Source organism: Corvus brachyrhynchos, unplaced genomic scaffold (assembly GCF_000691975.1).
Source record: "Corvus brachyrhynchos isolate BGI_N302 unplaced genomic scaffold, ASM69197v1 scaffold175, whole genome shotgun sequence".
Lineage (NCBI taxonomy): Eukaryota > Metazoa > Chordata > Aves > Passeriformes > Corvidae > Corvus > Corvus brachyrhynchos.
This window is the reverse complement of record NW_008238448.1, coordinates 3,538,570-3,558,208: the sequence shown is the minus strand read 5'-3', so window position 1 is coordinate 3,558,208 and position 19,639 is coordinate 3,538,570. Positions and strand designations below refer to the sequence as shown.

Sequence of the window (19,639 nt, the reverse complement as noted above, 5' to 3'; positions counted from 1 at the left end):
GTTCCTCAGCAGCCTAGGGACTTCTCAGTTTTTCTTGGGAAGAAGCTAAGCTGCAGTGGGACCAGGGATGATGCCACCTGTGTGCAGTGAGTGGAAATCACACAAGGAAGTGGGAAGGCAAGCCTGCATTGATATCTATCCCCTTCTGACTCCCAGCTAATGCCTGTTGTAAGGATGCAGAGGTTGTAAATGGCTTGAATTGACTCCTGTGGTTGACCACAGCAGGAACACGGTCAGATCTGTAGTTCCGCCCTTGAGATACCTTTGTTTAACTCACTCTTGAAGGCTGGGCCATGTGAATTTTTTAGATGAGGAATAGCTTTTTGAAATGTTTCTTTTTCACTTACTAAGCAACGTAGATATAGTCAACACACCCATATAGGGAGTGGTAATCTTTCCAATCCAGTCAGGAAAAGGCAGAATGAAACACTTCAGAGGTACTGCAAGCAACCCCAGGGAAGGGGAATAGATGTTCAGTACAATTCTGCCTGTGAATAAGTCACACAGGAAGAGAGATCACTGAAAGCTGATCAGTCCCTTAAGAAAGGTTGCTTAATCAAGAAAAACCATTGGATAGGGACTTGGGAGACTAAGAAATAAAGTAAGATTGTTAAAGCTGTTGAGTTTTGCTGTCTGACTTAGGGATGTCAAATGACAAAAACAGGGTCCACCAATTAATACGCAACTTTTTCAAAGTGCTCTGAAATTTTAAGGAATTTTCTATTAATGCCCCTAAGCTTGGACCAGACCTAAGTGTTTCTCTGGCAGTCAGAGAGAGGTGAAAGCTTTTCTGGCTTCTGTGCAGTTTCACCACGTATTTTGGCAGTGTTTGGCATCCTCTCTCTGTTATTTCCCACTGGGCCTGTGCAGATAAAAAGGACAGGATACAAATATGCTTGTTCTTTGACAGGAAGTAGAGCAGCTTTGCCTGCAGCATTTATGTTTGGCTTGGAGTTGCTGATCTGTGTTTCTCAGCTATAGAAATTGGTGCTTTCTGCCAGTTTATGCCTGAAGCAAGGGTCATTCCCTGCCCTCCCTTCCCAATAAGTTGCACTAACTTTTGTTTGTGTCCAATGAAGGACAGTGAAGCTGGTGATGGGTCTAGAGGGTAAGTCCCATGAGGAGTGGCTGAGGGAGCTAGGGTTGTTTAGCCTGGAGAAAAGGAGACTTAGGGATGACCTTATCACACTCGACAGTTATGTGAAAGGAGGTTGCAGTGAGGTGTGGAGTGGTCTTTTTTCACAGAATCACATGATGATTTGTGTTGGAAGGGACCCCTGGAGATCATCTAGTCCAACCTCCCTGCTCAAGCAGAGTCCCGTAGCACATGTTACTCAGGGCTGTGTCCAGTTGGCTTTTGAATATCTCCAGAGAAGAGACTCTACAACCTCTCTGGGCAACCTGTTCCAGTGCTAAGTCACCCTCATAGTAAAGAAATTCTTTCTTGCATGGAACTTCCTGTGTTCTAGTTTCTGCCCATTGCCTCTCATCCTACTGCTTGGCACCACCAAGAGGAGTATGGCTCCATACTGTTTACATCCTTCCCAAGTAACAAGTGATGGGGCAAGAGGAAATGGCCTCAAGTTGCACCAGGGGAGGTCCAGATTGGATATTAGGAAGACATTTCTTCACAGGAAGGGTTGACAGGCACTAGAGCAGGCTGCCTGGGGGAATAGTTGAGTCACTGTCCTTGGTGGTTTTAAAAGTCGTGTAGATGTCATGCTTAGGGACATGGTTTAGAGGTGAACTTGGCAGTGCTGGGTTAATGGTTGGACTCGATGATTTTAAAGGTGTGTTTTGGCCTAAAAGGTTCTGTGATTCTGGTTTTTTTTTGATACATCCATGGTCACAGCTAGAGAATTATGTGGAAAAGCACATTTAGCACTGGGAGCAAACACCAGCTTGGCAGCCCTTTTTCCACCCATACAGGTTTATTGGTGCAGGTCTCTCCACATCACCTCAGCCATGACCTGGGCTGACCTGAAGTGAGAGAGTGACTCAGTTAATTCCCTGTCAGCCCTTTTGGCATCAGCTGCCACAATGGCTGAGCTGCCAAGTGCCATCAGTGCAGTGCAGTGCTGTCCTTAAAGAGGTCTCTTGGGAAGGGGATTGAAACTACAAAACGCTTGTCAACATCAATTGGTAAAAACTTCAAGACTTACCAAGTCTTGAGCTCAGATAAATATTGTTATCACTAAGAGCCAGCCTCCCTTTTTCCTTTCTGCCCACACAGTGTAGGGTCAAGCTCTGAAATCTTTACCCTCTTTTTATTCTGTAGTGATGCATAACAAATGCCACTGATCCAAACCAAGCCAGACAAAAATATGCTCTTATTACAAGGGACAAATTTGCTAGGAATGGGCTAGCACATAGTTTACTGTTTAGTTCCCAGGAACGCACTGTCAGCCCAGTCAATGCACTAATGCAGCAAAGCATTTCGGCAAAACAAATAAAAAGAAGGTGGAATCTGTGCATGGGCACTGCTCAGTGAGCTTTGTCAAGTAAGGTGTTTAACCATTTGGCTCTGAGTTGCCTTCTAAACTGGAGCCTTTTAAACTGTCTGTGTAGCTGTGGGGATGTGAAGTGTTGAGCAAAACTGGGCTTGTCTTGGGGAGGTGTGGGAGCCTGTTCACTAGTAAATTGGAGTTCTTCATCGTTCTCCTGTGAGGGAGGTGAACACATGGGGGAAGGGAGGCACAGGCTAGTAAAAGACTACACTTCTGCTATGAGTCAGCCCCAAAGGAATCTTAATTTTAATTTATTTGTTTTGGGTTGAGCTACCAGCTATTATGGGTGCAGCCAGAACCCGTGGGTCTGCAGAGCACTGTGCTGGAGGCAGGCTTGATCCCATCACAGGGACACTTTGGGATCCCTGAGGATCCCACTGCCACTGCAGCCGCTCAAGGTCCAGAGTAATGAGACATTTCTCAAGCCTCATCCCAGCTCCTGGTGTCTGTGTCTGAGTGGTTTAGACAGCACTTCTCTTCAGGGGCCCTGGAGATAGAGGCCATTCTTTGCCACTGGGCTACAAGGATGCAGAAGACGATACAGCAAATGAGCTGGGCTGACAGTCACTATGTGGCTGTGCAAGGGCAGATTTTTGTGTCTCTTAATGCTTGCAAACTTACTTTTCCTTTCCTTCTTTCCTTCTCTAGATTTCCCTTCCTTGCTGATAGCTCTGCAGCTCTCCTAGGTATGCAGTTTGTAGGAAGCTTCCTGCCCAGAGGACAGCTGTATATTGTTGTTTCTACGCTGTCATGCTGTGCAGGCATCTCAGTCAGAGTTTCACTGTGTACATCTTGCTCAACAAGTCCCAGCCTTGCAGCCTGGGGGATTTGTGTTGGAAGAAGCTTTTGCAAATTAAAAGTGCTATGTTTGCATGTTTCTCTTTGCAGGTACTCTGTTGTAGGGTAGAGGTGAGTACTTGTCTGCCACCTTCGTGCGCCACACCCAGCCGTACCCAGCACCATCGAGCTTTTCTTCTCCTGGGTCTGTGCTCCCAGTGATCACTTTCAGCACAGTCATGCAGGAAGTGTTGGGGTACAGGCAGGAGTGCCCAAGCCTAGTTTAATTTTGTAAGGGACCTCAAGGGTCATGCAGCCCATCACCTAGTCCGTAATTTTTGTTTTCCCCAAACTTGCCAAGCCCCATCTTTGAAGCAGGCAAGCAGTTTTGCACTTGGAAAGCAGAGTCTCCCAGAGTTTGGATGTCCTAATGACGGGGAGTCATCTTCCTGCCTATACTTAGTGGTGGCTGGCGTCTGTGGGTTTGTTCTGGTGCCAAGAAAATTGAAGAGATTATATACCTTTCTCACCTTCCCTCTTGCATGAGAGCAAACTCAACCTGCCAGGGTTTTTTAATAGACATGAGGCAGGGAAGAGTTGTGTGAGCCTTTGTAAGGCATCAAAATATCTTTAAAAAAAAAAAATTAAAAGCATGTGTGGTTAGCACAGGTTGAAGAGCAAGATAATCTTTGAGGCCTTGTGAGATCAGCCACCTGCTGTGTCTGTTGTGATAGGTTTGCCCAGCCTGCATGCTAGAAACTGTTTCTCACTGTTACTTTGTTGGCGTTTATCATTTAATATGAATGCAGAAATCCTCAATCATTTAGGACACTTGCTTGTTCCCCCTCTCCCTCCCGAACTAAAGAAGGCTGAAAAGTAAGACTGTACTTAAGCAGAGGCAGCAAAACCTTTTCCTAATGTTAAAAATGGAAATGGATTGCAAAAGGCAGCTGCATTGTTTCTTTGTCTTTTCTTTTAAGGCAGAGAAGCATGTTTCCTTTTCATTTGTTAATTACAAAAGAAAATTCACCAAGGAGAGTCTTGTTAAACAAGTCTGGCATTGAGCAGGGAAAGAAAGAAAAAAAAGAAAAAGCTGCCTTCACTGACCCAACTCACTGCCGTCATCTGAATTTAGTTTCCTTCAGCTTTTTGTTTCCACTCTTTTCCTCTAATTTTTTTGGTCCAGTATTAACAGCTTCAGGAAGGATGACAGAGCCCTATATTTTGCCCCCAGGCACTGCATGGAAACGACGATTTAGAAATTTAATCATCAGGTATGGACTTACTTCATGTGGCACACACTTGCAGCCCAGGGAGCCACGGGAGCAGTGATGCGTGCCCATTGCTGGCAGGCAGCTGCAGGGATTTTTAGTTCCCCAACCTTCTCACTGCCTGTCTGACTTCCTCTTCCTCATCAGAGACAAGTATTTCCCCAGCCCATTTTACCTCTTTGTAAAATGTTTAATTTGGAGGAAGCAGAGATTTTTTTTTCCAGATAGACTAAGAAGCAGTGGGTGTGGGAGCATTTGGGATGAGCTCTCTTGCAGGATGCTGACCTGAAGTTGCAGAGACATCTCGTGAAGAGCTTTTGACTAGTGTAAGGAAAGAACTGCAGCTCTAGGTCTAAAACTCTGCCCCCAGAGACACCATTCAGAAAGCTCACAAAGTTTGCTGGGAAACCATCTAAATAGTGAAGGAGCCCAAGTGCTGGTGGGTTTGTGGAGCTTTGGATGCAGAGTTTTCCAGGACTGCTCACTCTCTCCAAAGTGCATTAGCATACAAGAATAAGCCATGCCAGGACATCAAGACATTATTCTGTCACTTTTCAGTTATATTAGCTGCAGGATGATTAGGTTTTGTACTAGGATTTTCACATTTTTATTTTGGCTGCAGGATGTATGCAGGAAGGGTGCTTAATGTGCCACCCCTATAGTTTAAACAACTGCATGGTTTAAAATGCTTTAGTATGCAATGGTGAGGAAGAGAAGCAGCTGCTTGAGAATGTTTTTGCACTGTTGCTCTTTTGGATCAGTGCAGCCACTAAATTCACATGGACACATTACCAGCTTTTACTTGGTCTCAAGGAGCTCCCAAACTGCATTTGCTTATTAACCCCAAATCCCATTGCTTATTAACACATCCTGTCATCAGTAGGTTTTAGAAGGTCTAATGGAACCAGTTCATGAGCCTTCTCAGAAAAGTGTCAGCCTAGCACAGGCTGTGAGCACCAAATTTAGCCAAATCATTTGAATATAGTTTTACTCAAAGTTTATGGTCTTTCTGTGAATGCAAATGTAGCAGTGGGGTTAAGTTTCAATTACATGGTGCCACATTCTCAGCTACTTACCTGTTTTGTGAGCAAATCCATTTTCTTTATTATTTAAGAGGCTAATTTAGTATGTTACTAATAGCAGTATTATCAGTAGTATTTAATTTTTATCCATAGTGCTGGTATTATTTAACAGGAGTGAGTGGGGAGTAGAAGTGGGATTTATTCTTCCCACCATCTAAGCAAACAAGCACATGTGAGACATGAATAAAGTGTGTTACAGTGCCGTAGGGAACTTGGCGTATATCAACACAATGTTTAAATACCGAGATAGAAGAACAAGGAAGCACAGGCTGATTTAAGTAATAATGACTGGTACGGTTGTGACTAAAGTCTAGTTAGGTCTGTCATCTGGTTTGTAGCCATGCTAATATCCTTGTTTTATTTAGGGCAAAAGCTACCAGGAGTGGGGCAGGATGAGTAGAGTGGCAGCTGTAACACAGATCCAGTAGTTTCCAGAAATGTGGATGAGAAGCTCAAAGCTGTAAGAATTCAATCCCTAAAAAAACAAACTTCTGCTACTACAGGCTTGATGTGTCTTTGAACAAGTCACCGGTGTTCTGTGAGATTGCTAAATGTCTGAGGTGGGGAGTTGCTGATTCTTTTTATTGATAGGGTAGACAGGTAGAGGGACTAAAACATAAACTGTAGGCTGAAATAAAAAAATCTGCAATGAATCACAAACTGGCTGTGCTTTTGCTTGGCCCAACCTGTTCTACCAACGGGACTGAAACTTCTGAACCAAAACTTCGAGCATGAATGAATGTTGTTCCTTCTTGGCAAAAGACAGAGGACTCAAATATTTTTCTTCAGAGGTTTTTCTCTGTCACTTGTCCCTCGGTACATGGTGTCACCTTGGTGATTCAGACCAGCGGGAAGGACCAAAATGAAGGGCTGCATTGGACATGCCCATGTGAGCTGGTGCACCCCTGCACTGTGCTGACCACGTGGATGTAGCAGCTTGGAGCCCCAAAGAAGCAAAGCAGACCTCATGCCCAAGACCATCACTGCTGGCTCTCAGTGCAGGTACAGGCTGACTGCAATGCAGCCCAACTGTGGCCAGGATGCCGGCAAACATGGGGGTATGTGTCTGTGTTGGTGGTCATTCAGTGGTGGTGCAGGTCAAGGGCTCTAAAAATATTTTTGTTTTTAGTGAGCTGGAGTCCCAGTGAGCTGGAGAAACAGAACAAAGTAGAATACCCCTTGAAATGGGGCAGAAGGGGAATCACTGGCATAGTTTCCTAAAACATGAGTAAACTTTCCCCTTGGTGCTTTCAATTCCAAGACTGTCTGCCTTTTGGAAAATAGGCTGGAGTGAAGTGTCGCTCCAGATGCAGAGTAGTTGTGGAAGTCTCTAATACGCATTTGTAGCATGTGTACACTTATGGATCTCAAAGCAAGCTACAGCAACAGAAGAAGCTAAACCTAAAGCAGTAAACATAAGCAAACTGCTGTTTGCTCTAGGGTATCATGGAAGTGGAAAAACTTGTTGAATACACAGGTTTGCAGCTTTTTCTCTGGGCACTTAGGTTAGCTGGGTGGCAAATGTGCAGTTTCGTTGATCATTACCAACCTCAAAGAGATAGCATTTACCTTCCCGAGGAGAGGCTCATAAAAGCAGGCTACTGTTAATGTGTACTTAATGCCCAGAAACTGGAGTGCCCCACCCCCGGAGACTGTGGTAGGTGTTTAAATTGTGCAGGCTCAGCAAGAAAGCATCAAAGATTTCCCAGTTGCATGTGTGAGTTTTGTGATGGGGCCACCAAGTGCAGGGCAGTGAGGGTGACCGGTGCCTGGGTGCTGCTTTTGTTTGACTGGTGGGCTCTGGTGGAAGAGTTGTAAAGCACTGGAGCACCTCGGGGCATCCTCTGAGAGAACAGTGTCAAACTTTCTTCCCCCTCTCTTGCCCACCAAATCCTACACACAGGGGCCAAGGGACTCTTGTATTCTTTTTGCAAAGGGAGTAGAGCATCCTTGAATGAGATACCAATATAAATGGGTTCATGTGTCATCTGATCATAACATGAGAGAAACGGTGGGCAGATACAGGAAGCAGATTTACTGCTGACTTTACAAGAGCCCCATGAAAGAAAAGTGGTAAGCGTAGGTGATGAGCATGGAGAGTATTCTACTATAGTAGCCATGTGATACAGAAAGTAATGTAGGAGTAGCCTGGCTTTTGACTGGAACAGGTTTTTTTTTTTTACCTCTTTATAGGCCACCTGTAAGTTAGTAAACCTGCCATGGAGAGAAATTTGAGCAAAATCCACAAGTTACAGTGGTGTACGATCCAATTAAAGAAAAGAACAGGAAACAGAATATATTTGGAGATGTAAACCAAATTTTGGTTATATGACCTTTGGGAACAAACCAAGGTCAGGTAACTTATTGAAGTTCTCTACCTTCATGGGAGGCTGCTTCGTGTTTGAAAAGAATCTGAAGCAGTATCACTGACATGCTAACAGGCTTTCCTATTCATTTGCAGTGAGCTGGTTCTGCTTTTTATCCCTTAGTGACCACAGCCATTAAATTCTGACTGTTGATGTATGTGGATTGTTTAAAAATATATTCATATTTATGCCCTTGCTTGCTCCATTTGTCTGCCTGTCCAGAAGAGCTGGATGTCAATCACTGCTCTCTCCTCATAATGCTCCTTTTCCTTCTCTTGGGTCATGTATGCAGCCACTTCCACCATAGTCCAGATTCATCACCTTGTTTTTTCAGGATTGCTTTCCTTTTGGCATCTCCTGTCTTTTAACAGGTCCCCTCTGAGCAAGATTTAGAAGAGACTAGGACAGGCAACTCTCTTTGTATATGTAACACCTTAATGTTATACTTCCTAATCCGTTAGTAACCTGGTCTTCTTACACTGTGATGGAAAGTGAAATACTACTAAGCAGTTTAGTATCCCATCTAATTAGGTGACGGGGTGGCTAAGGGCAGAATGCAGTCAGTCAAACCCTTGTGGCTGGAAACAAAAACAAAGACTCCGACTCTTTAGTTTGGGAGAGCCGGTGGGTCATGCCACCTGTTGAGAGAGACAGAGGGGCGTGTGCTGGGTGTGATGCTGTAGGCAGAGGTGGAAAGCCAGAACAAGCTGTCGCAACCATATTGCTGACAGGATAGAGATAAGCTACATTAATGCCATGTACTTTGTACTGCTTTGTGCCACTCCTGCTGCTTTATGCCGATTGTTTTGGACTTGTTCAGAAGTGCAAGTGGGATATCTGCAGGAAATGGCCAAAACACAGCCAGGCTGTGATATTTAGCTGAGGAACAGGTGTTGGTAATAGTACAGCTTTTGCTACATTCCTTTGTCCCATTTTTTCTATTACAGGTTTAGGAATGTAATACTGCCTCTTAAATTTTGTCCACCTCAGATCCTGAAAATTCTGACAGTAATTAGAAAATTACTTCCACTGGTTTATTGCTTGCAGTATTTCTCATGGTGTTTAATATGCTCCTCAAAGACTTTTAGTTGGATTCAAGCCAGTGTGCCTCTACCTTTGCGTTTGAAAGGGTCTCCTTTAAAGATAGTGCCTTGACTGATTTCAGGTAAAGCAATTCTGGATTTAATGGAGAAGTTACAGGTCACAGTCAGTGACATGGGAATTGTGCCAGGTTGAAAGTACCCACAAATTTATTTGCAGATTATTCTGAGAATTGAAGCCTCCTCTTGGAATGAAAAGCAAGAAACTCGTAAGCAGTAGTGAGGCGTAGTTCACGAAAATGTCATTTGGTAATGATAACATAACCAGCTAATGCTACTTTCCCTGCCAGTGGACATGTTGGACAAGTGGCAAAACATTGTGTTGAAAGGAGGTAGCAGCATGTAAATTTGCATCCTGGCTACTCTGAATTGCTTGCTGTTGCAGGTTCTGAGCTCTGCTGAAACACCTTTCTGTTTGTTTTGATCTGATTCCCAGTTGATTAAGAAGGAAAATGGCTGTTGGGCAGAGCTCTTTGTTTTAGAGTGGTAACTGAAAAGATTATGACAAGATTGCCCCATTTTTTTGTCTGGATTTTGCCAGTTTCCTATCAGTCAAGACTTAGGTCCAGGTTCACGGCATCATGTCCATTAGCATCCTTTGTCATTTGCTTTCTCATCCGTAGACAAAGGTCACATGTCCTTGAAGATTTTATTAGATACATCAAGCAGTCCTTGACATCATGCATCAAGAAGTACTATGGGACCAGTCAGAGCAGGCAGTTGTTCTCAAGATGACCTGATTTTTCTTCAGTATGGGTTGTTGGAAGATATTCTTTCATTTGCTTCTCCACCAAAATGTCCTTTTTTATGAGATCCATTTGCTCCCTTCTCTTCCACAGGTCGCCTGGGCATTCACAAGTTTTGAAAGCAAAACATTTTATTCCACAGTTCCATTAATGTAATATCACTGGTACTAGTATCCCCTTTTAATCAAAGCTAGGCCACCAAATGGTATTGCTGGCGTGCTCTCATCCACGTATATGGTTTTAGGTCTTTAGGTGGGGAAGAGAAGTAAGTGTCTATCTGTCATGGTTTAGGAATGGTATGTCCCAATTTAGAATTCCCTCTAAAACCTGTGCTCTGTTCACTCGCTCCCCTCCTGGCCACTCCCCTGCTGCAGAGGAGAATTGGAGGCACCATGGGTTGAGATGAGACCGGTTTACTGCAAAGAGCAATGAGATAAGAAAACAAACGATAACAGCAACAATACTTACGACAGAGGGTACACGAAAGGAAGGATTCATACAGAAGACCCCCAGCAACAGACAGGACTGGACAGCTCCCTCTGCCATGCTCACTTGACCAAAAGGAACCCCTTCTCCCTGGAAGAGACTCCCTTCCTCCAACCTGACAACACAGCAGTGACATGTGATGGTATAGAATAACCCCTGAGTCTGAGCCATGCCCCCTCCTGGCTACTGCAAAATTAACCCTGTCCTGGCCGGAGCCAGGACAGTATTCTAAATTACTGTGCTTTTCAGGCATCCCCTTAGTTTGGTTTCCTCCAAAGCTCCAGGATAATTTAATGTTTTCTGGCACTGAAGGAGTTACGCGGTGATGCTTTCTATAAGGTGATCAACACGCCCTGGCTGTAAGGTCTTATTTGTGCATTACTTTTTGCTGTCCTGTTTCTAACATGGCGCTCTGCTTTACAGGAAAATCGTGCATATCTATTTTGGCTGAGAACACTCTCAGGGAAACCAGAACAGTTTTTATTTGTTTGTGTTTTGCAATCCACTGACGTTGTAGCAACATCATTTTCTGAGGTCATATTGCAGAAGGCTGGAAGGGAGCAATGTCTGCTGGAATGTCTTTTAGGGCGGATAGATAGAAAAATAACACACTGCTTACAACCCCTGCATTTTCCATGTTTCATTTTAAATGACGGCTTTTATTTTTGCTTAAATATGTTTTGAGATCCAACAGACACTACTTCCCAGAATGTTTACAAATTGCCTTTGCAATGGTAGAGGAACGTGAGCTTGCCACTGTGGTGCTGAGGCTTTCTGCAGGTGCATGGGCAAAGGCAGCTTCAGTATTCTTACTGATCTGTTACTTGAGTTGTGTTTTGTCCTGTTTAATAAAGAAATATCTATCTGCTAAGCAGTTTTAAAAAGCAGCGCTTGTCTATATAAATAACGTTTTGAGTTTCTTCAGGGATCTTCCTAGATCTGAAGGACTTACGTTGATGTACTCCTTTAAGTGTAAAATTACAAAATGTCATAACCATTGATTAATTTGATCAGATAAAGCAGATCAAAGGAGTAAGGCGGTTTGTAGATCTAGTTATTTTCATGCTATGTCTGTATGACATACCTCCACTAGCATCTTCATTAACTGCTTTCAGGTGAGAAGTGGGAGCAAACAGAATGACTTCAACTGGGAAGGATGTAGGTTAGTAGTCCCCAAGTTCACTTGCAGTAGTGTTCACTAGCTCTGTGTTTTTACTGTGGAGGCCAGAGGTTTACATTTACATTGATGAAATTCGAAGTGAAAGTACTGTAGCTTTTCATCAGACCTGCAGTGCCTATGACCTACATTAGCTTCTCTGCTTTCTGCCATCTCTCCACCGACTGCCTGAAAGTCTCAGCAAAGCCTGGAAAAACCTGTGGTGGGTCCATGGGGAATTGGGACACTAATTTGTCACCTGTTATAACCCCAAATCTTTGTCTTAAGAACTAGATATGTTGTCGGAGTGATGCTAATGGATTAAGCAGAGGCTCCCAGTCAAGGAGTTTCTCTTGACTACAGTGAGCTTCTGTAAAGGCTCTTCACAGGGACAGGGATGGTCATTTTTCCAGTAGGCTCCTGTGACTCCTCTGGGGCTAGATTCAATTCTTAGCACTGGCAGTGTAAATCTTGGAGGGGTTGTGCAAAAATATTTGTTAGATATGATCAGTGTCAGTAACAGTGAAGTCAGATGTCACCCCTGGGATGTGGCCCATCCCTGGGATGTGTGGTGGCATTGAGGATGGGGTGATGCAGCCTTTGACTTAGGCTGACGCGTGCCAACTGGGTAGGAGGGCATGGTGTGGCTCTCCCCAGTCAGCCAACTCACTGGGCTGCAACTTCCACTGCTGTCTGTGTCAGGTGGAAAACTCAGGAGTGGCTGTTATCACAGCAAGCACACTCACCTGCTGTCTCCACTGGGTGGGTCCCCATTCAAAGCGTAAGTGGAGGAAATCTGGGGCAGAGCCAGAAGCTGATTTTCTTTCAGTGATAATTTTGGCAACTTGGTTTCAAAACCCAAAGTTTTGGAACTTGTTTTGGGGTTTTTTTCTGAAGTGCTTTCTATTTGAGAGGTTCTTTCCTCTTGTGACGTGGCTGATATTTGGGGTTGCAGTTTATGAGTTTTTTACAGGAATATGGTTTCTTCCATCAAGCCTATATGAGGCTTATAAAGAACAGGGGACTATGCTTCAGAGCTGAGTTTGCCCCGTCTAGCTGAAAAAAACCCCAAAATTGTTCCTGAATTTTAACTTTGTTTTCTCACCCCTATGCTGTTCTTATATTTTCCCATTCACAGAGAAAACAAGAAAAATTTGCTGCTGTTTTTGTCCCTAGCTGCGCACATTTTAAGTATGTGACTAATACTCTGTAACACGTTTTACAAACATGAGTGTTACAAATTACTGGCAAACATTTCAACAAAACAAATGCAACCATCAGGGAGGTGCAGGACATGAGCCACCTTCCCCCATGCCCCCACACTTCCGTGCCCTTGTTTCTCCTCTCTGTAATTTTAGGGCTGTTGGCTGCCCTGCCAACACAGGAGTGGTTTCCTGCCCCTGTGTCTGACTGAATGCGGTGTGGGCAGAGGCCCAGGTGGGCTCAGCCCCTTGCTCCCCTGGAACACTGGTCATGCAAGTTGGCTGGTGGTGAGCTGGGGCTATCTCCACTGGACCAGAGCAGGCTTTGAGGTGGTGATACACCACAAAAAAATAGTTGCTCTGCTCTTCAGAGCTTGCTGCCCCTGCAGCTCTCACCCTTTGCACTCTGACCTGGGCAGTGGGGGACCTGGGCTTCAGGCTGCCCCTCAGCTCAGCCGTTAGCACTCACAGAGCTGCAAGTCTTCCTCGTCTTCCATCCTTTCCAGCAACGTTGTGCTTGGGACAGTTCCCACAGCAGTCCTCCTGGCAGCCTCCCGGCCCCATGTTTCTTCCCTTTCTTTGGACTAAGGAGTTGGGGCAGTGACACATGTACTGTCTGGCAGTAATGACATGAATTGGGTGATGGGACCCCAGAGAGAAGGCACATGTAGGGGAATAACAGTCCCTGGCCCATATGTGTTCCCAGGGCTCTGACTTTTCTTCCCTTGCTCCCAGACAGGAGAGAGGTGCCTGGAGAGTTGCTCCAGCCTTTGGGGAAGCACAGACTTGAACATCCAACAGTACCTGTCACAAGGAGGCTGAATGGCCTTTTGAGAGGCAGGCTTTAGAAATCAAGGGGTCAGATGACTGGTATGAGATATGTCCCTGTTTATTCTCTGATAGCTTTTTACGTCAAAGACCATCATCAGTGAATCACCTACATGTGTGTGTGACTCTCATCATTGCTGTGCTAAATATAAATGTCAAAGGATATTGAGCTGTAGGAATAAATCAGACTGTGTTGGCATGCGTGTATCAGACAGATCTTCCTCTTCCGTGTGTCCTTCTCTCTCCGTTACAAAGGCTGCTATGGTCAATGGGAAGCAGCTGCAGAAACTCAAATCTAAGCCAGGACTACAGGTTATATTTTCATACACAGATCTGGCATATCCACACATTGGATCTCTTCTTGCCAGTTCTGTCAAAATTCTATCAGTGAAGAGAGAGAGAAAGATTTGCTTTGACAGTATTTCTGAGGTAGAAACACTGAGAGACTGAGAAGCGTTTGCACACCCTTTTTTATACAGAATGTGTGATTTTTAAATAAGTACCAGAGAGAAAGTAACTTTGCCAAGGCTACCAGCCCTGCTGGCTGATCTGTGGACATGGGTGTGGTGTGGGATTCACATGCGTTCAGGTTAAAGCACTTCAGTTAGACTTTCAAGTTAGCAGTTTCAATTATAAACACAAGTGATTGTTGTTATTTTCTGTTGAAAGCTGGGAGAAAGGAATAGGAAATTTCCCTTATATTTCATATAACCAAACATTCTTTTATTTATCTTTTTTTTCAGTAAATTTTTTTTTTTTTTCACATGAGTAAAATGGTGATGAAGAAGGCCAAAAAAAAACATCAGGAGTCTGAAACTGCCTATTTACTTTCCAGCAGCACTCTGCTCTGGCAACTGCAGTGGGGATTTTTTAACCCCTTGTGCTCCCTTTACAGCATATGAAGGAGTGGTAGTGAATTTAAAAATGAGCTTTGAATGTGCAAAGTAAATACGTCTTGATTTAAAAAAGCTTTAAGAATCCTATAGAATGTAGAAAGAGGAGGCTAACACCACTTTACTGCTCCCCTACTGAATGCTGTTAGGCAGATAATCCTGTATTACATGATGAAAGATAAACAATCCATGATGAGGTTGTCCTTTGGGCATTTCTATAAAGACTTTCTTTGATGATTAAGGAAAATCCTGTGGAAATAGTCAATTTTATAACACACACACACACACACATATATATATACATATCTGTTTCAGTTTACTCATTAACATCAGAGAACTCTACAATAATGACTCAGTCTGCTATTTTCAGGGGGAAAAATGGCAGCAGTGCATCTGGGCTCAAAACTACCTCCTTCAGCAGTACTGCAATATTCAGGGTTATTTCACTTTGCATCAGAGACGGGGGATGTCTCACGCTGCTGCACATGAGGCTCACCCTCAGGCTTTGGCCCCTTATTTTAGAATACTGCGATAATTCTAACATGTTCAGCATTTTATAAATAAGTACTTCTGAGGGAGTCAGGATGTCTTACTCCTTAGCCATTTGTTTACCATTGCTTTCCTCTTTGGATTATTTGCTGTCCCTTCCCAGTGTTGTGTTTTCCTGCCTGAGGCTTGGGTGGCTCATCTGTTCTTGTCACTCCTTGGTGCCTGAGTAGGCTTTCCTGGGTGGGACTTCTGGCTGGAAATGAGGAGAAGCTTTGTCCCTGTCTTCCTTTATCATCCTCAGTTTCTGCCTCCCTCTTTTCAGTTATACTTTTCCTTTTCCTCTTTCCGGTCAGTTATACTTTTCCTCTTTCCTGTCTCTGTTCCTCTGCCATAGGTTTGCCCATGGATGCAGGAAGCACCCTTCCAGGGGTTCCAGCAGAGAAAGGGCTTCAAGCCTCCTTGCCTTCCATGCTATCCCAGCTTCATATCCATCTCATGGCTGCCAGCTCCCCTCATTTGCTGCCACGCTTACTAGTCATCCTTTCTCTTCTCTTTCTCCCATCATGGCTCCCAGCTTCTTCCTGTCCCTTTGCCTCATGATACAGCCACCTCTGTGCTTCTGTCCTGGAAGATCTGTCTCACATCTTCAGCCTGTAGCCCCTCTTGCCTCCCTCTCTTGTAGTAAGCCTAAATACAGCTTTTTATAGGTTCTCCAGAAACCTATAAAGGGGGAAAGCTGGCAACTTTTGTCAGAGGAACATGGAGTTGTATTCAGTAGAGATAGTACTTAGTCCCTGAAGTCTGAAAATGTAGGAAGGTGGGAGACAACTGTGAGAAACAGAAATGCCAGAAAAATGTGGAGGATTTGGCAGCCCTGTCTTTATGTCTACTGCGTTACCCTGCAGAACAGAATTGAAGACAAACATATGAATGTGCTAACATTTAAGTTATTGGATGCAAGTCTGTTACCGAATTACTTTGAGGGATTTTATTTTTTTACTTCCAAGGTTAATTTTTTTTTGCCATTGTTCTGCTCTATTTAGTTTCTCTTCAGCTAATAGTAAAAGTTACATTGCTCCAGAACAACTCCAGACCTCCATCTTTCAGAATGCTTGTTCGATATGTTACAGTCCGGTTTAAACCCAGAAAAGCAAGGAAAGTTAAGTCTCTGTGCATAAACTGGAAGGAACTTAGAAGGCTCAAAATATTCCCAGAAACAAGATTAAAACCAAATGAGGTTAGACATTGATGCCAAAAAATTGATGTATTTTATTTAATAGTAGAGAGGCAAAGAGAAGGAAAGAGAACAGAAAGAACGAAATAGAGAAAGAAGTGTGTGGGCGAGGTGAGGGGACAGGGAGAGGTGACAGGGGTTAGGTGGAAGCAGATCACCCCTCCGAGGGTCCCAATGACGTCTCATTGCTCCCCTCCATCTGCTCTGCTGGTGGTGAGGGTCCCCCATTGCCGCCGTGGCCACGCCACCATACCGCACACCACCCCGTGGATTAATACACACTTTGGGCCAGGTGGGAATGCCCACGTGCCTCTCTTGCAGGGGCCAGCTTGACAGTGTCCCCTGCAACACTGAGGGTCTGTTGCATCATCTCTGGTGCTCTGGTGCAGGGTCTTGGGCACCCCTTTGAGGGGGGCTCCTGTGATGGGCCATGTCACCCCCTTCTGCTGTGGATAAGCTCACCCCACAGTGAGGACCCCTCAGCTGGGCTCCTCTGCACAGGGGAGGATGGGCAGTCACTGCACCTCTGACCAGAGCCTTTTTCCCAGATACCCAGAGCCTCTCTTCCCTCCACCCTTTGGTGCAGGAGGTCTGTTCGAGCCTGGCAGCTGATAGCCCTGGGGCTGTGGTCCTCATCTTGGAGGTGTTAAGCCTGTGCTCAGTGAATGTCCCCAGCCCTGAGCTGTTACTTCATCTCATCTTCATCAGCGAGCAGTGTAAGGCCTCAGTCAGGGCCCCATCCAGGGTGTGGTAGTCTTCTTTGCAGCTTTTGTAATACAGTTTTAAAAGTCTTTCAGGAAAATGTTTAAGTCATAAACTATAATATTTCAGTCTCTGACACGATATTACTCTCCTTTGACTAAAATCAATCAGATCTAATTGAATTCTGTCAGATTGCCATTGCTTTGTGTCACTATCCCAGGACCAGACTGTAGTCATGAATCTTTGGGAAAATCCATCATAAAAACACTGGTAGGAAACTGGTTAATACCAGTCTAATGCAGTTAATCAGATTATCTTAAGAGTACATACCTCTGCAACCCCTTTGTAACGCTATCATCTGGCCTGCCAGGTTCTTTTAACCATTTTTATGCTGCAAAATGGGGAAAATTCAAAGTCCTTTGAGTGCAAAAAGTAGCAAGCATCAAAACAGTGATGATTTCAAAAACAGCCTAATCATTATTCAGTATTGTGCTTCCTCTGATGGGAGATAATACTACTGTGTCCCTCCTTGTCTGAAACTGCTTACAGCTGCTCTCTGCAGTTCACATCATGTGTGCAGTCAAATCTTGCCTTGTCTGCCACTGCTGATACAAAGCTGCGTACTCTGGGAGTACAATTTACCATCATTGTCAATAATGCTGTACTCATTACAAAGCTCTAAAGTGACCTAAAATTTTTTGGTTCTAATTACTGTAATGTAGCTATTGACCTCAATAAACTGACTGAATTCACAAAAGATAGTTTCACTACTAAGAAGCAAAGTGAAATGTTACTTGGTGTAGATACATAGATTATCTGGCTTAGGAAGAACAGGAGACAAGCAGAACATAGACCTGAACTGCTAATTCATTCAGACTGCTTTTTTTGTCTTGAACTGGAACTGAAGTTGAACCATTACTTTGAAGTCTCGGCTGTATTTGATCTAGAACTGAACTGTTTCCGGCTTGCCTTCCTGCAAAGTGTCTCTAGCTCATGAATCCCGACATCCTGCCGTGCCAGCCTGCATGGCCTGTGCCGTGTTGACAGCTGCATGGCAGCACTGTGTTGCATTCTTTTCCCCTGCACGACTTGGAATCTCATCCTGCACTGCTCTCAGTTGCTTTGGAGCGAGATCCTTGCATAGATCAGTGCAAGACAGACCTTTCCTGACTCTGGTGTGGGGGATTCACACTGCAGTGCTGTGAAGTGTGGGTTTGCACTTCCCTCATGGTGTGGAGCTGCAGGGTCCCTCCTGTGTGGCACCTGAATGGACATGGCTCCAGTAGCGGTATGTGTGTACGTGTATCTCCATACCTTGTCACGTGCATTGCTGTCTGTCTGCACTGAGCGCTGCAAGCCCAGATTTCTGTGGGATTGAAGGGGCAAAATCAGGCCAAGCAGACATCTCTCCCAGTGCCCTGGAGCAGCCTGGACAGGACTGCAGATTTATGGGTCCATCACAGTTCCTTTCCTTCCCTCACCCATGCCCAGGGCGGCAATGGGCTGCGTTTCACACCACTGCTGAAAAGGCTGCAGAGGGAAGGAGATAGGAATGCAGTCCAAACTCACACTGAGAGCTTGCTTCTGTCTTGTAACCCATAAATCTTGTCTAAACAGTTAGGTGGTTCAGTATGAGCAAGCTTGAGGTTGTTCATCGTTACCCAAACTGGTTAACAAATACTTAGTGATCTCCAGCCTAGCTAAACTGCAGTCATGCTATCAGATTGGTGATTCTGTCCCTTCCCTGACCAGTGAAGTAAAAATTAATGCTTTTTTCTGTATTATGATATGAATAAGGGCCGAGGCTTTGTGGTTTTCAAAACCTGGTCATGATAACCATTGCCATGGCAATTAGGCCATCTAAATGCACAAGGTGAGAGGGTGCGGGCTCTGTGGTCATCCTGGTCTTCCTGGGGCTTTTGCCAGCATGGATGCTAAAGCTTACCCAGTGGACCACAGGCACTGGGTGCTCCCTTCTCAGAGCATCAGGTGGATTTTCGTGCAGTTACTTGTGTTTTACAACACAGAGCTGTAAATACATCAGTAGAAGCAGAGTTTCTAAGTTGGCAGAAAATGGCATACTGCAGAATGCATACTGATACGCTTCTCTCTCTTTGGAGTTTTCTCTTTTAGCTTTCAAACTTACATAAAATTCAATTAATTTACCTCGATTGAAGGTTGCATGTGCTTTCTTTGTATTTCCAGTCAGATGTGCTACAGCTTTTCTTAGTTTTTCTGAACCTTCCAGGAAGACCCTTGGCCATCAAGGGTCTCGTGATCCATTACCAGCTGCCTTGAGGTGGCACAGGCACATGCTGTGCTGTGCCACTCTATGCTTGGCCCTCAGGATCGTGCTGTGCTCTACAGATTCCTTGCCATGGGGTAACCTCAGCTGGCCAATCTTAAGGGAAGAGCCTGGAGGTGGCACTTGGGTGGTACCAGTAGTGACACCACGGCACATACTTGTCTTTCTCTTGAGGTGAAGCAACATACTATCATTTAAACATCCAGTTGAAAATCCTATGAGGACCACCATGTGGGTCTCTCCCAATGGGAAGCCTGGGCAGTGTGCCATGCCCTGATCATAGGCCTGTCTGCTGCTGCTGCCCTTGGGATTCCAGTGTCAGAAGGAACTAGAGGTCTTGTAGCGTGCTTCTGTCTTTTCCATGATGTTGATGAAGTAGTTAACTTTCTTGAGAGTATTTGTCATTCTTTCTTGGGGTACAGTAGGAACCAGAACCTGGTGCAAAACCATAGTCCACCCTATATTTGTGAATGTAATGATAAATAATGTAGGGAA

At 44.6% G+C, this 19,639-nt stretch overlaps 1 protein-coding gene across 4 annotated transcripts in view; it reads left to right on the top strand.

Moving 5' to 3' along the window:
* The window catches only part of ELOVL6 (ELOVL fatty acid elongase 6), a 73,957-nt gene that overhangs the window by 29,078 nt on the left and 25,240 nt on the right, over positions 1-19,639 (top strand). Inside the window, exons 1-2 of one of the 4 annotated variants that reach the window (XM_017736777.1) lie at positions 15,743-15,863; positions 17,114-17,120. The exons of the other annotated variants lie outside the window; for them this stretch is intronic. Coding sequence (XP_017592266.1) covers positions 15,758-15,863; positions 17,114-17,120 — 113 coding nt within the window. The 5' untranslated portion in view covers positions 15,743-15,757. Of the gene's footprint in view, positions 1-15,742; positions 15,864-17,113; positions 17,121-19,639 lie in introns of those variants that run through there. 4 annotated transcript variants of the gene reach the window in all.